The 14,832-nt window shown below is 43.3% G+C and overlaps 1 protein-coding gene across 1 annotated transcript in view; it reads right to left on the reverse strand.

Moving 5' to 3' along the window:
• The window catches only part of RPIA (ribose 5-phosphate isomerase A), a 34,879-nt gene that overhangs the window by 4,058 nt on the left and 15,989 nt on the right, over window positions 1–14,832 (reverse strand). Inside the window, exons 4-8 of the mRNA XM_006875851.1 lie at window positions 13,948–14,007; window positions 7,350–7,414; window positions 6,027–6,095; window positions 4,357–4,498; window positions 3,205–3,304 (exon numbers count right to left, since the gene is read on the reverse strand). Of these exons, the coding sequence (XP_006875913.1) occupies window positions 3,205–3,304; window positions 4,357–4,498; window positions 6,027–6,095; window positions 7,350–7,414; window positions 13,948–14,007 (436 nt within the window). The remainder of the gene's footprint in view (window positions 1–3,204; window positions 3,305–4,356; window positions 4,499–6,026; window positions 6,096–7,349; window positions 7,415–13,947; window positions 14,008–14,832) is intronic.

Genomic DNA, 14,832 nt, shown 5'->3' on the forward strand with positions numbered 1-14,832 from the left:
GAAGTAGTTCATCACTCCTTCTTGCTAGTCTGTCTTCGTCTGGAAGCTCATCTGAAACCTGTCCACCATGGGTGACCCTGCAACTCAAAAGCCACCAAAGTACGACAAACTCACAGACGAGTGGTGGGCCTAGGTAACTAGAGCCTCTCAAAAAGAAGCCAAGTTGCCACCGAAGACCCACTGTTTTCAAAATTTCTATAACCTAGGTGGCAGCTTCCACCTGCTCGAAAAAAAGTCAAATCAGGTTTAGAAGAGACTAAAAACAGCAGCTGAATGGGCAACAATCTGCGGTCTGATCTTAGAGCAACCTCCCTGAGATGCCGGGGTGATCGGCCTTCCTTCCCTCTCCATCCTTGTTAAACACAGAGGCAAGCAAAGGGGATACTACATGTGAATGTGAGTGCCTTTCTATGAAAAGTCGCTCTGCTCTGGGGTAACCAATGAGACATCCAAGGGAATGACAGCCACACTCCAGTTCAGCTGTCCTCAAAGCCTCCTCACAGATGCAAATGGATGCACAAAGGACAGGGAAAGTCACCCTGCTCCTCCTTGGTTCATCATGGCCCAGCAGCGAGTCCACCGGACCAAACAAGGAAAAGACAGAACAAAGCACTCTGATGATACTGATGGGTCATGATTTCCCAGTCCTCATAAAACTATGAACTTTTCAAAAATGTAGTTTTTATGTGGAGACTAAAATATGGGCAAAATTACCTCAGAACTGACATCTCAATGGCTTAATAAACCAAGAAAGGTCTAAGAAGGAAGGACAGCACTACCTAGTGGGCACTGCAGGAAAGTCCACCTACAGGAGACCAGCTCGGCCCAGGTGATGCGTTTCTATTGGTCCTCTGGATTTGCTTGCACTGCTGTTGTAGTTCGTGCCATCAAGTCAATTCCAGCTCAAAAACACTGCACAGGGTTGCCAAGGAGTGGCTGCTGGGTTTGAACTAACTTTGTGGTTAGCAGTTCAGGGTTTATCCTACAGCGTCACACCAGGACTTGCTTACATTGTGGTTGTTATGTGCTGTGCAGTAGATTCCAACTCATAATGACCCTGTTTCTGAAGAGTGGCTGGTGAGTTTGAACCTGACAGTTCAGTGCTTATCCTACAGTGTCATATTAGGGGCAGTAAATCCTCCAGTTTTACCAACCGTGACCTCTACATCTTGTCTTCCTCCTGCTTTCCTGACTCTTAAAAGAGGACAAACACTAAGCAAGAAACGAAGGATAACTCATCGTTTTTGACTTAAATAAATCTGATAAAAGACTCTCAGTATTTCACTAGAGAACAGCAGACCAAAGTAAGGCTGGAAGAATTAGCTTTTTACATACATTCACACAACTTTCATTCCCAATGACCAAAGATAACTTAGAAGTTACTGTATTTAATCAATAGTGAAGACCGTATCCTTTCTTACTAGAGATTCATTCACTCAGCAAACATTTCCTTATGCGTTGGCACTGTGTACTCATTGACGCCTCTCAGTAACCTTCGATGGCAACATTAACATCTATGCTGTTAACTTACTGCTCAAAGGGCACACTACTAGAGCATGGCTGGGGTAGTAGCCTTACCCAGAGAGGCTGCTCCAGAATCCAGTCTTAATCACTGTGCTCTGCTAAGTTGGCCTTGTCTGCCTCACTAGCCAGTTCCACCTCAAGAAGGTTTTATCACACAGAATATTCCCTCCCACTAAGACAATTAGTCTCTGTATACCATAAGAAACTGATTACCTCTGAAACCTGTCTCCTTTTAGTCCCCTTGTACAAGCTCTCACTGTTGTTGTAAAGTGCCATTGAGTCAGTTCTGACTCACAGCAACCCTGCATAGCGTTTCCTGGTAGGTTTGAACCATGGACCTTGCAGTTAGCAGCTCAAGCTTATCCTACAACACCACACTAGAACTCCATTTGTTGTTGTTGTTAAGTGCTGTCGAGTTGGTTCCAACTCCTGTATAGGGTTTCCAAGCAGCAACTGGTGGGTTTGAACTGCCAACCTTGCAGTCCACTGCTTTATCCTACAGCGCCACACCAGAACTCCACATTGCCTCATGATACATTTCTTTGCTACCTATCTAGTGTTCACCCAATGCCCAAGCCCTAGTCCATCACTCTCAGGCACAAACTATATTAGAGACTCTCCATGCTCCATGAAAATTCAAGTCACATAACCCCTCCTCAGCCTCGCACTTAGGGATTATTAAAAACCAGGAGTTAGAAGCAGAAAATGTGGGACTCCCATTTTAGCAAGGTCACTCATGAGCTGTGAACCCTGGACAAATTGCTCATTCTTCTTTGACCGATTTAATTCTCCGTAACTACCTCATAAGGAGTCTTGGTGTGGCGCTGCGGATTAATGCACTGGACTGCAAAGTCAGTTGGAACCACAAGGTTGACAGTTCAAGCTCACCAGTGACACCTAGGAAAGCCTATACACAGTTGCTATGGGTCTAACGGCGCCTAACAACAACAAATGCATAAAAGTGGAATCAAATAAGACATTTAGAAATATTTGGCACAGTGCCTACATTACACTATGTTAAGGCTTCGATGAAAAACCACTTCTCTGTGAAACACCCCCAAACTCCCCAAAAGAACCAACCTTTGTATTGGTATTTGCCTAGCAGAATTTACCACATCCTATCTAATTTGTCCTGGTGTGGTGATGTGGATTAATGTGCTGGACTGCAAGGTTGATTTGGACCTCAAGGTCGGTGATTCAAGCTCACCAGCTGTTCCTCAGAGACCCTATACAGAGTCACTATGAGTCAGAACCGACTCAATGGTACTTAACAACAACAATCTAGTTTGCAGGCATGGGTTCTACATACCACACTCTGCTTTCCCTACATGTATATCCATTCCTTGAGAAAAAATTCTATCTTCTACAGATCAGAAAACCCCCTATAACTTGTGGCACAGTGTCTTGTCTGTGATATGTGATCAGAGAATGTGGGTGAATTGAATTATGTGTCCTCCTGGCAAGGTTCTACCCCAGAAATGATGGTCTTACTTCAAAGGAAGTCAGTCCCCTTACTGCCCATCACTCCAGGTTTATTCCAATGACAATGGCTTGTGGAATGCACAGTCAGCGAAGCTGATAGGTCTGCAACAACTAAGCCCACATCCATCAGGCCTTCTGTGAGTGGAGGTGGGGGATGCTGTGAAGGGTGTGGGTGCCCCGCAAGCTTCACTCACATACCTGGGATCATTTTGATTGTGGTGTTCACTTCACTCCATTTGTGCACCTGGTCAAACTTCCAGTCCAGAATGAAGTTCCCATTATCCGTCACCACAGGACCCTAGAATAGAATTTCCATGTTGACTGAGGTAGGCAGAGAGAGGGACAGAGAAAGAGTAGGTGACAACCAAAGACTAGTACCCTAATGAGGTTGGCTCCAACCAGTACCTGCCTTATGCTTTCTACAAGGTAGTGTCAGGAAGCAGTAACAAACAAGTTTGAGAATCAAAAATTCTGGATTTCTGTCTTGAGGCCGTAAGTGTGGCTCTGAGAGGAGGCTTCAACCTCTATGAGCCTCAGATTGCTGCAAAAGTGATGATGACATCTACTTTGGAAGCCAAGTTACATGAAACTGCACGTGTGACCAGCGAGCACAGCCATTACATTGCTATGAGTCAGAATCGACTCAAAGGCACCCAACTTGGAACCTAAAACACTATCTGGCCTGTACTTTCCCAAAGTCTGGTTTAGCACGATAAACAAGGGTACCCCAGGCCATCCAAGGGGCTCACGTTTGAAGGTAAGACGACCTTGGGGGACTGCAGACTGCAGAAAGAAAGTTTCTCTTATTTATAAAGAGGCTACACTGTCATTGTTGTTAAGTGCCGTCAAGTCAATTCCAACCCAGATGGACCCTGTATAGGGTTTCCAAGGAGAGGCTGGTGAGCTTGAACCACTAACCTTGCAGTTCAAATAACTTTGTAGTCTGATGCATTAGTCCACAGTGCCACACCAGGACTCCTAAAGAGGATCTACATTTTATTAAATATAGTCTTAAAAAATATATATGGTCTTGAGATCCTGGTGTGATGCTGTAGGATAAGCAATGGACCACAAGTTCAGTTTGAACCAAAAGGTCAACGGTTCAAACCTACCAGTCGTTCCTTGGAAACCCTATACAGGGTCACTATGAGTCGGAACCAACTCAATGGCATTTAACAACAAATATGATCTTATCTACATGAGCTTAAATATAGAAATGAAAATGCTAAACTAAAACAAATTCATCGCTTTATAAGAAACAACTGCTGGGTCTAGCACAGTGGAGAGCAGAAAGGAGGAGTCTACACTGAGCACCAAGTCCACCCTCCAGAAGCCTCCACGGACACTCACAGCCTTGTTGACGGCCATTCGTAGTTCAACCACACCCCCAAACTTCTGGGCCACAGCGCGGCTCACAGGGACATAGGCCATTGGGATGACCTCAATAGGGATGCCCTTATGCCACTGATCTCCAAGGTTCTTTGAATCCTTCCTGAAAAGAAAAAGTCAAAAAAGCAGTGAAAATAAATATGCTTGATGAGAGAGAGGTAAAGATCAGATTCAAGAATGGGGTTAATTAAACAACAATACAACGCTGGCTATGAGAATCAGCTTCCTTCCACTGAAGGAGACTATGTCCTTGCATTGCCTGCTGAAACCACATAGGCACAACTTTTCCCATGGTTCCTGCTTCCACAGTTGTTCCCCTGACCATCCCTCCTTCACTCCTAGTGTTGTCAGAACAAAAGGCTGGTCCAGTGACGGACACTCTGGAGGCATTCAGGATGGACTCACAACCAGCATGGTAGCAGTTTATGCAGAATTGGACGTCCCAGCCTAAACTACCAAACTCCTGAAATTGGAGGCAAAGGTTGTGTCCCCGTAAGTCCACTCGTAGATTGGTTTGAGAAAACAGTCCACCAAGAGAGTCCTGACTTCTACTTGACCAAAAATTAGTTGTTGTCAACTCAACTCCCAACTTAGGGTGTCTCCATGTGTGTCAGAGTAGAATTTTGATCCCCAGAGTTGTTTGCTTTGTTGTTGTTTTATTTTATTGTGTTTTTAGTAAAAATTTACATGGCAGAAAAAAAAAAAAAAAGAATGGCGTTGATCAGATGCTGGAAGGACCTGGGAAATGTTCAGGAACCAATAACATACAACAAATGTGTTGACTCTTTTACTAAGAAGAGATATTTGGAATTAAACAGGACAAAAATGTTAAGATGTGACATGGTTGGTTTGTGGGTATACAGGTATCTGTAATATTATTTATGATCACTCTATTGCTAGTATATTTTATAATAAATAAGTGTTGCCAAGTAAGTTCTGACTCACAGTGACCCTGTATAGGATATCCAAGGAGCAGCTGGTAGATTTGAATTGCCACCTTACTGTTCAAGCCTACTTTGCGGTCCAGTGCTTATCCTTCAGCGCCACACCAGATATCTAAGATGCTCAACACTAGTGTCATCTATCCAATGCCTAGTCAAAGACTGCCCACAAACCAAGTCTGGGTGGCAAACCCTGAGCGCCGCTTGCCCTACTTCCTCAGGATCCACTGAGGATGAAACAAGTGATACAGGAAGACACACTGTTAGCTAGGCAGCAGCAGTTTCTGTTCCCTTCTAATGAGAACACAAAGTAGAGTTGAGATCCCAGAGTGATATGATCCATTAGCAATATCTAACTTTAGTATGGAGTCCTGGTGTGGCACTGTAGGATAAAGCACTGGACAGCAAGATCAGTCTGAACCAAAAGGTTGGTGGCTCAAATTTACTAGCTGCTTCTTCGAAACCCCACATAGGGATGCTATGAGTTGGAACTCACTCAATAGCACTTACCAACAACTTTAGGATTGAAAGCAGAACATACACGTCATCCAAAACTCTGCCATAAGTCCTAGCCACTAGTCCTCAAGATCTCAGAAAGCCAGATAGTCCCTCCATTTCTTTATTTCCTCCTTTATAAAATGGGGTCCAGTCTACCTCCTTCTGGGCAGCTGAGAACACCGGCCACCATACCTGAAATCAGCAATTACAATGAAGCGACTTGCATAGCCAGCCACAATTTTCTCTTGGGTCAGGCAGCCTCTGAGAACAGAAAGAAGCAAAAGAATACAGGAGTAAGAAAAAAAAAAAAAAAACCCTCCAATCTGAGAACTAAGATCAGCTATTGGCACTTACAGAGAAATTTAACTTGTTACTTTTAAAGAGATGGCCACAGCCCCATCATGTTGCTTCTATTAAATAGACCACAGAAAGGATGGCATGTATCTGGGAGACCCAGAGCCTGGACAACAGGTCCCAGTCAGATTAGTCATAACCTATCCATGAAGCACCCGAGAGGCAACACTGTGTAGCGAGAGATGTCATCAGGATATCATGTGCAAAGAAGAGCCTATCAACTTGCCAAGTCAGGAAAAGCTTTGAAGACCCTCCCCTATCAGCTATCAGACAGCTGAGGTGATGGGGTGAAGAACACAGGACCCTGAATCAGGAGATCTGGACCCAAACCTAACACGGCTGCTTACTGACTAAATTATTTAACTGCAACCAGGAAAATCAAATAATTCATATGAAAACATCCTATAAACAATAAAGTATAATTTTTAAAGTCTGAGCCACAGAAGTCTGCTTGATTATAAGAACCAACAGAACAAGACTTCATCGTTTTCAACTGACCATGTGGCCCCAATGCAGCACTTAGGAATATTCAGTGTTTTCCATAAGAATCAGTGAGTGCATTCCTAACTACACTCAGGCTTAAAGCCAAGGTCACACGCTGGTGTCCACATACCTAACCCAACCCAGGGATATGCTCAGTTTGGGCTCGGTTTGGTCGGTACCATTTCTCAGGCTGAATCAGAAGCAGCAGATCAGTAGTTTCCCTGAAATGGGTAGCACGCTCCATTCCAGTTCACCACAGTCTCCCCCACTACCTGTGACACCTTGCCTGTTTCACATGCTGTAACCAGGCTTTAATGGAAGAGGCTCCCTCTTGTGCATCATAGCAGTGTCAACAGCATCCACGCTGCCGTGGAGTGCCTGACAGACCCGCAGCTGCTCCTAGCAGGACCTTTCTGCCTCTTGATGAAACCATAAGTAAACAAAAGACTGCAGAGTTCCACAACGAACCCATTAAGAGCACCCGGTTTCTAGTCACCAGATCATGGCTAATGACCAGAAATGCCAAGCTGGCTCTAAGGCCAGATGCTAACTATGTCCCAGCAGAAGACATGCTCACACACCTCCCCACAGCAATTTGTTTATTCTGTACACCAGGTCTGCTTTGCTACTGATTAACTGGCAGATCCTTTCTAGCATGAAAGTCCCCACAACACTCACCCACCACCCTTGATGAGATTGAGGTCGGCATCTACTTCATCAGCACCATCGATGGCGAGGTCAATCTATGTTGGGGAGAAGGGAAAACAGAAAAACCACTAAGAGTCCTATTCAGTGGCAGGTAGGTCTGCTGCTGGTAAAAGCTGGTTCCGACTCATAGCGACCCCATGCAGGATTCCGGTTTGCAGTCCAGTGCTGAACCTATAGCACCACACCGGGAGTTGATAGGTAGGACTCATTTAGCTTATCGAGAAATGAGGCTCCAAGAGGTTAAATAAGGAAAACAGTGCAAGGCCAGGGATCCCCATCTGCAGCTTTATCCACAACACCCCACTCCCTGATCTCGGTGGTGGCTCTGCTCTGGACCAGCTGGAATTATGCTGAGTATGCATCACACAACAACACAGTCACTATACTGGGGATGATAAATCGAGGAGGAATGGCATCACACTCATTGTCAAAATGAGCATTTCAAAATCTATCCTGAATTAAAATGTCAGTGATAGGAAAATGTCCATATACCTACAAGGAAGACAAGTTAATACAACTATTATTCAAATTTACACACCAATCACTGCTGCCAAAGTTGAACAGAAGGCTTTTTAAAACTTCTGCAGTCTAAAATTGATCAAACAAGCCATCAAGATAATTACTGATAATTACCAGTGAGTGTAATGACAAAGTTGGAAACAAAGGAGGTTCAACAGTTGGAAAACATGGCCTTGGTGACAGAAATGACACCAGAGATCACATGACGGGTTTTGAAAAAGGTCAATGACTTATTCATTGCAAATGCCTTTTTAAGAGCATCAACAGTTACTATACATGTATAACTTCACCAGGTAGAATATACAGGAAGCAAATCGACTCCATCTGTGGAAAGAGAGGCTCATTATCATCAATCAGAACAAGGCCAGTGCCAACTGCAGAACAGACCATCAAATGCTCATATCCAAAAAAGGATGAAATGAAAGAAAATTAAACAAGTTCATGTATGACCTTGAGTATTTCCCAAATGAATTTAGAAACCACCAGAAGAACAGGTTTTACGCATGAACACTAAAGACTGAGGACCAGGAGTTGTTAGATGACATCAAGAACATAAAATATGAAGTAAAAGGTCATTAAAAAAGAAAAGAAGAAAATGCATGCCAGACGACTGTGAAAGTTGCTCTTGAATAGAAGAAATATGACATAAATGAACAGAAGATTTCAAAGGGCAGCTCAAGAAAACAAAGTAAAGTATTATAATGAAATGTGCAAATACGTAAAGTTAGGAAACCAAGAGAAGAGTATGTTCAATATTTCTCAATCTGAAAGAACTGAAGAAAAAATTCAAGCCTCTAACTTCAATACTGAAGGATTCTGTGGGCAAAATATTGAATAACACAGAAAGTATCAAAAGGAGATGGAATGAATACCAAGTTACTGTACCAAAAGGAACTGATTAGCATTCAACCATTTCAGGAGGCAGTACATGATCAAGAATTGACAGTATTGAAGAGCTAGATGGTGCCCAGTTACGACTACCAACTACTCTGAAAGGGATCACATTACAGGGTCCTGGATAGAGTGGGAGAAAATGTGGAACAAGACTCCTAATTATTAAAAATACAAACAAAGGTCTTTACTGGTCAGTAAGAGACTGGAGGAATCCAAGACTATGCCCCTTAACCACCCTCAGGTCTGGAAAGGAACTCACCCACGTGGACAACTTTTCAGCTAAGCAGCAGATAGGTTTATAGGTGGGGACAACAACACTAGTAAGGTATGCTCATCGTGGAATGGTCAATCATTCAAAATCAAAAGGGCAGCAGGTACCTAAAGACAAAGTTGAGAAGGGATGGGAAAGTGAGTGGAATTCAGACAGGAACCACAGGGAGGAAGCGGGATACCTGTTGGTTTACATGGAGGGGATTGCAATCACTGAGATGAAACAAAATGTACGGTTTGTTGAATGTAAAGCTGGTAATATTCTCTGTAAACCTTCACTCAATTCACAAATAAATAAAATTTAATTTAAAAAAAAGAAGAAGAAGAACTGATGGTATTGAATGAAAATATATAAGCTACACTGAAGGCACTGGCAAAATACAAGGTTCCAGGTAGTAAAAGAATACAAATTGAACTGTTTCTACAAACTAATGCAGCACTGGAGACGCTCACTTGTCTATGCCAAGAAATTTGGAAGATAGCTTACATGTCCACCTGACTGGAAGAAATTCCATATTCACTTCCAAAGAAAGTTGATCCAACAGGATGTAGAAATTATCTATCAATATCATTAATGGAAGTAAAATTTTCTGAAGATAATTTTTAAAAATGGTCATAGCAGGAAACTGCCAGAAAATCAAGCAGGATTCTTAAGAAGATGTGGGACAAGGGATATCACCATTGATTTCTGATGGATCTTGGCTGAAAGCAGAGAACACCAAAAAGATGTTGATTATGCATCCATATCTAACTGTGTGGATCACAAATTATGGGTAACACAATGAAGAATGGGAATTCCAGAAGACTTTATTGTGCTCATGTGAACCTGTAAATACACCAACAGGTTATCATTCAAACTGAATCAGGGGATGTTGCACGGCTTAAAAATCAGAAAAGATGTGCATGAGGGCTGTATCTTTTCACCATACTCAGTCTGTATACTGAGTAATCCATGAAGGGGGACATAGGAAGAACACCATATAGAACTATATATAGTTCTATATATATAGAAAGACTATATATAGAAAGATTCATCAACTCCTCACAACAAGCAACAGCATAATTGTGGTGTAATGAATTGTGTGTCTCTCTAACCATACCAATGTAACTCCTACCAAACAATGTTTCTGCCCTGTTAGGTCTGAATAAGAGAAGGTATGGAAGAATATACTGTGAGGATGACTTGATTAAACTGTGGATATTAGCAAGAGTTCATTGCAACTGTAAAAATGTGAAACTGTAACATGGATATAAAATGAGCCATCTCAGAAGCAGGACGGGGCATCTTACTACCATCAAAGAAGAAGAGTCAGGAGTAGAGCACATCCTTTGGGCCCTGACATCCCTGCACACTGAACCTCCTCACCAGGGGACAGAAAGCTATGCCACTGGAGCAGTGGCAGAGAAGCAGCAATAACAGAACCAAGGGCCAAAGCAGGAGACAGAGCAGTGGGCATCTCAGCCCACAGGGCAAGATCCTTGCTTGTAGAGTGGGGTGTACCTCCATGCACTTAGTGGGCAGTTAGGTTTGCTGACCCCCGGAGCTAGAGCTGAGTGCCTTCAGCCTGAGGTCTATGGTGGACTGGTGTGTCCTATGGGCACTTATCAGGAGCTGACTGGAACAACTGTGCCCCGAGAATGTTCTGATTCTGTAGAGTAACCTGCTAACTTCCCTGATAAACCCGCTAACTGTGAAATGTTATCCAAGTTCTGTGTGGCCACTGCAATGGATTATCTAACACAGCTGAGTAAGAGGGGCTGTGGGAGGTATGATCTGAAATCATATTCTTTGTCAACACCAGAATTCAAATCAGTACTCATGGTACTCTGTTTGGGTGGGCTGTGTGGTTGTTATTGTCTCACCAGGTTGGTTCTGTCTGACTCATACAGACTCAGAGGATGTGAACCTCTGACCTTGTGGTTAACAGTCCAGGGCTTATCCTTCAGCATCACATTCAGGACCCGAAGTAGGCATTTAAGCAAATTTCATCCCAAGATGCAGTTACTCAGAAATTGCTGTGTGTGGCTGGAGAAGCAGTGGTTTAAAATCTACAAACTCCCATAGGGCAGCCTTGCTTCAATTCTTTCATAGAGTCTGATCTTTATCTGAAATTACAGCCTGCCTTGTTCCTCCACTTCTGCACTAACCCAGGGTTGGGCTGAGCCAGGCCACCTTTCCCAGGGCCCGGAAGGGGGTAAGCGAGCTTCCTGCCAGGGTTTCAGTCTAAACCACTCTTCCACTGTCACTAAACAACTGAGTCAATCTGTGCCCTGGCTCTAGCTAGCCTTTCCCAGGGTTCTAATCCTTTGTTAACCATAGCAACATGGTTAACTCCTTGCTGGATCAGTGCAGCTGCCACACCAAGTGCCCATCTTGCCTCCCACAACCTGTGCACCAAATGCATTCCACTCACTCTGCCCTAGTCATCCCAGTCAGTCTGGACACTGTCCACAAATGTCCAGGGGCCCACCTGGAACTTCTCCAGGGATTCCTATCTACCTCTTTCTGGCACGTTTTCAACTACCTTTGCCATCGGACCTACACAGCTCAGCTTAAACTTTACCTCTTCCTTGTAACTCGCAACATTCCAACGTCAGCTCAAATTCCAGCTCTGTCACTTATAAACAGCATGGCCTTGGCTTCCGTTCTTTGTGCCTTTTTTACATCTGTAAAATGGAATACTACTGACACCACCTCTGGATGACAGCTGGAGTTAACACAGACCCTGCACTTAGCACCACACCTGGTACACAGCTAAGAACTCAGTCCATCTCCTCTGGACTCCCCATGTGTTTCACAACCTTTACCACACAACTGCGTTTTAATTTTTCAAGTATACATGGCTATCTTGAATGGTTACTTATCTCCATTTAGTGGGAAGCTCCCTGGGCCAACCTGTTCTTACACTCCAATACAAGGACCTCAGGAAGCCCCGGATCTGGCCTTGGGTTGGTCCAATTCCCTTCACTACATTCATATGGAGCCCTTAGGGAAAACCACAGGGAATGTACTGTGAACTAACTAGCTCTCCACTTGTGACCTCAGGCAGAGTGAGTATTCAGGGGCTCAGGAGAAAAACCAGTATGACTGACTAACCTTTTTCCTACACCTAGTGAGACATCAGAAGTCCATAAACAAGTGATGGCCATGAAATGTCCTGTTCAGTCAGCAGAGTCGGCACATGTTACAATATGGATGGAGTTTGAAGACATTATGCTGAGTGAAAAAAGCTGCTCACAAAAAGGACAAATACAAGGGGGGGAATGAGGGGGTTCAAAGATTTTGTGAAAAAAATTTCATTATATTTTCATTCATTTTTCCACAAACTTTTAAAAAATCCACTCCTACTGGCACTATGGGATAAAGCACTCAACCGCAAGGTTGGTTTGAAACATGAGGTTAGTGGTTCACTCACCAGCCGCACCTTGGAAACCCTATACAATGTAGTTATGACTCAGAACAAACTTGATGGCATTTATCAACAATGTATTATATGACCCCACTTATATAAAAAGAGAAGAAAATACAAATGTACACAGACCATAGTTTATGAGTGGTTACTTGGAGTACTAGAGTGGCGTTGTAGGATAAACCATTGGACTGCTAACTGCAAGGTCAGTGGTTCAACCCCACCAGCGACTCCTTGGAAATCCTATATAGAGTCTCTGAGTCAGAACTGACTCGACAGCACTCACAATTTAACAAAACAGTGAACAAAGGGAGAGGCTGACTGTGATAGAAAATTCACATTGATAAAGGTTAGATTTTACAGTTGATTATTGTTAATTACTATCAATGAGCTATGTTTTTTCTGTTTGGTAAGTACTGTCAAGTCGTTCTGACTCATAGCGACCCTGTATAGGGTATCCAAGGAGCAGCTGGTGAGTTTGAATTGCCAGCCTTGTGATCAAAGTGACCTTTTGGTCCAGTGTTTATCCTACAGCACCAAGTTGAATAGGCAAAAACTGTGTGAAAAATATATTTCTAACAACAACAAAAATTAACTGAGTAGCTGCTTAGACTGTTTATCTAATACCTCAGGGGATCTGGTTCCTTGGATTGGAGGTGTAGGGTCATGATTTCATGACCTCCCAATTGACTGGCCTAATATAACACGCTTAGTGTTTCTATTCTCTTCTACCTCCTAGTTCTCTGCATAGTGCCTTGGGTCTTCAAAGCTTACTGGTGGCCATCCAAAGCACAGCAATTGGTCTCTATTCACCTGGAGTACTACAGGAAGCAAAGTCAAGACTAGGAGGCGGCTATGGAACATGTGGTTTAGTGGTCTCCATCAACAAATGCCTCCTCTGCCACGAGACCAGAACCGGATGGCGCCCAGCTACCATTACTCAACATTTCGACAAAGGATTACAAAGAATTCTGATCAAAGTGGAGAAAATGCAGAACAGAATTTCAAACCCATAGGGACTGCAGACATTCTGGAGCCATGGAGGGTATATGAATCCCTGGAACTATTGCCCTGAGATAACATTTAAACCTTAAAATCGAAAAAAAATATCCCTTGAAGTTTTCTTAAAACCAAACAGCAGCTTAGCTTAACTAGTAAAATGGTCTGCCTGGCGCATTCTACTCTCTTAAGAACTATCTACAGAGACTCAGTGTGACAACAATCGCTGGAAAGATTACATAGGAACTTCAGGGCACAGTGAGTCTATGTTAATGAGAGAGGAGCAAATCAGAAAAGGAGGGGGAGAACAGGTGTACAACTCAAAGAATGTCATCAATGTCACGAAATTGAATATGTAAAAACGGTTGAATTGATATATGTTTTGCTGTGAATATTCTCAGCAACAATAAAAATAAAATTTAGGGATTTAAAAATAAAAGCTAGAAAAATACAGCAGCCTGATTCTCTCCCCTTACCTCTGGGTGTCGATCCAAGTCACTAAGGGTTAAGCCATATTGCAAGATGAGTTGTCGGGCCTGCAGGGGACAAAAAAAAGAAATAGGCACCTATTATCATTTACTATGAGCACAAGGTGAGAACATTCTGAATTTTGGTCGGGGGTTAAGTTTCAATCACTGAGTCCTGACTTGGGTTCCCTCCTAAACTACGCCCACCAACAGACAGGAGAGATCCAACTTCAGGCATGCCAACTAACTCATCGAGGCAGACAAAAGAAGGCAACCACCACACAGTGAAGACTCCTGTCCAATGCTGAGCCCTTCTCCTCAGAGACCTGTGACTTAAGCCAACGTTACGGCTGCCTATAGTGTCAGCTAATGCACATACTAATAAAATGTAAGAGGCAAATCCACAAAGGACTAGCGACATTTCTTTAAACTCCAACAATATGAAAAAGAGACTGAGAAAGATCTCGATAAATTGAAATGGAGTGATTGCCAGGCCATGGTCTTAGAAAACAGACACTCTAAAACGAATACAGAGGCAGGACTTCCAGGAGGGTTGTGACAAGCTTAGCAAATCCTCTCAACAAAAGGTAGTGATAAAATGGAACAAAAGTTCTGATCAGGTTAAGAGAGAGGAAAGCACCAGACTGGGAAAGATTTGGAATGTGTGTGAAAAAAGTCAGCATCATGTCTTTATGGACACACCTGGAAGTTTACCTTTTAAAGAGGCTGATAAAAGCCGCAGTTACCGCCACCAGGGCCCTGAGCAGGAAGTCTAGCAGGAAAAAAAGGCACCAGGGAGCTTCAAGTTTGATCATCAACGTCAAAAGGGTGAGGCATGTCATTGCGTACTATGTGCAGAGGAACTCAGAAATGAAACTATTGTTTCCAAAAGGT

This window comes from Chrysochloris asiatica, unplaced genomic scaffold, assembly GCF_000296735.1.
Source record: "Chrysochloris asiatica unplaced genomic scaffold, ChrAsi1.0 scaffold00341, whole genome shotgun sequence".
NCBI classification, from domain to species: domain Eukaryota; kingdom Metazoa; phylum Chordata; class Mammalia; order Afrosoricida; family Chrysochloridae; genus Chrysochloris; species Chrysochloris asiatica.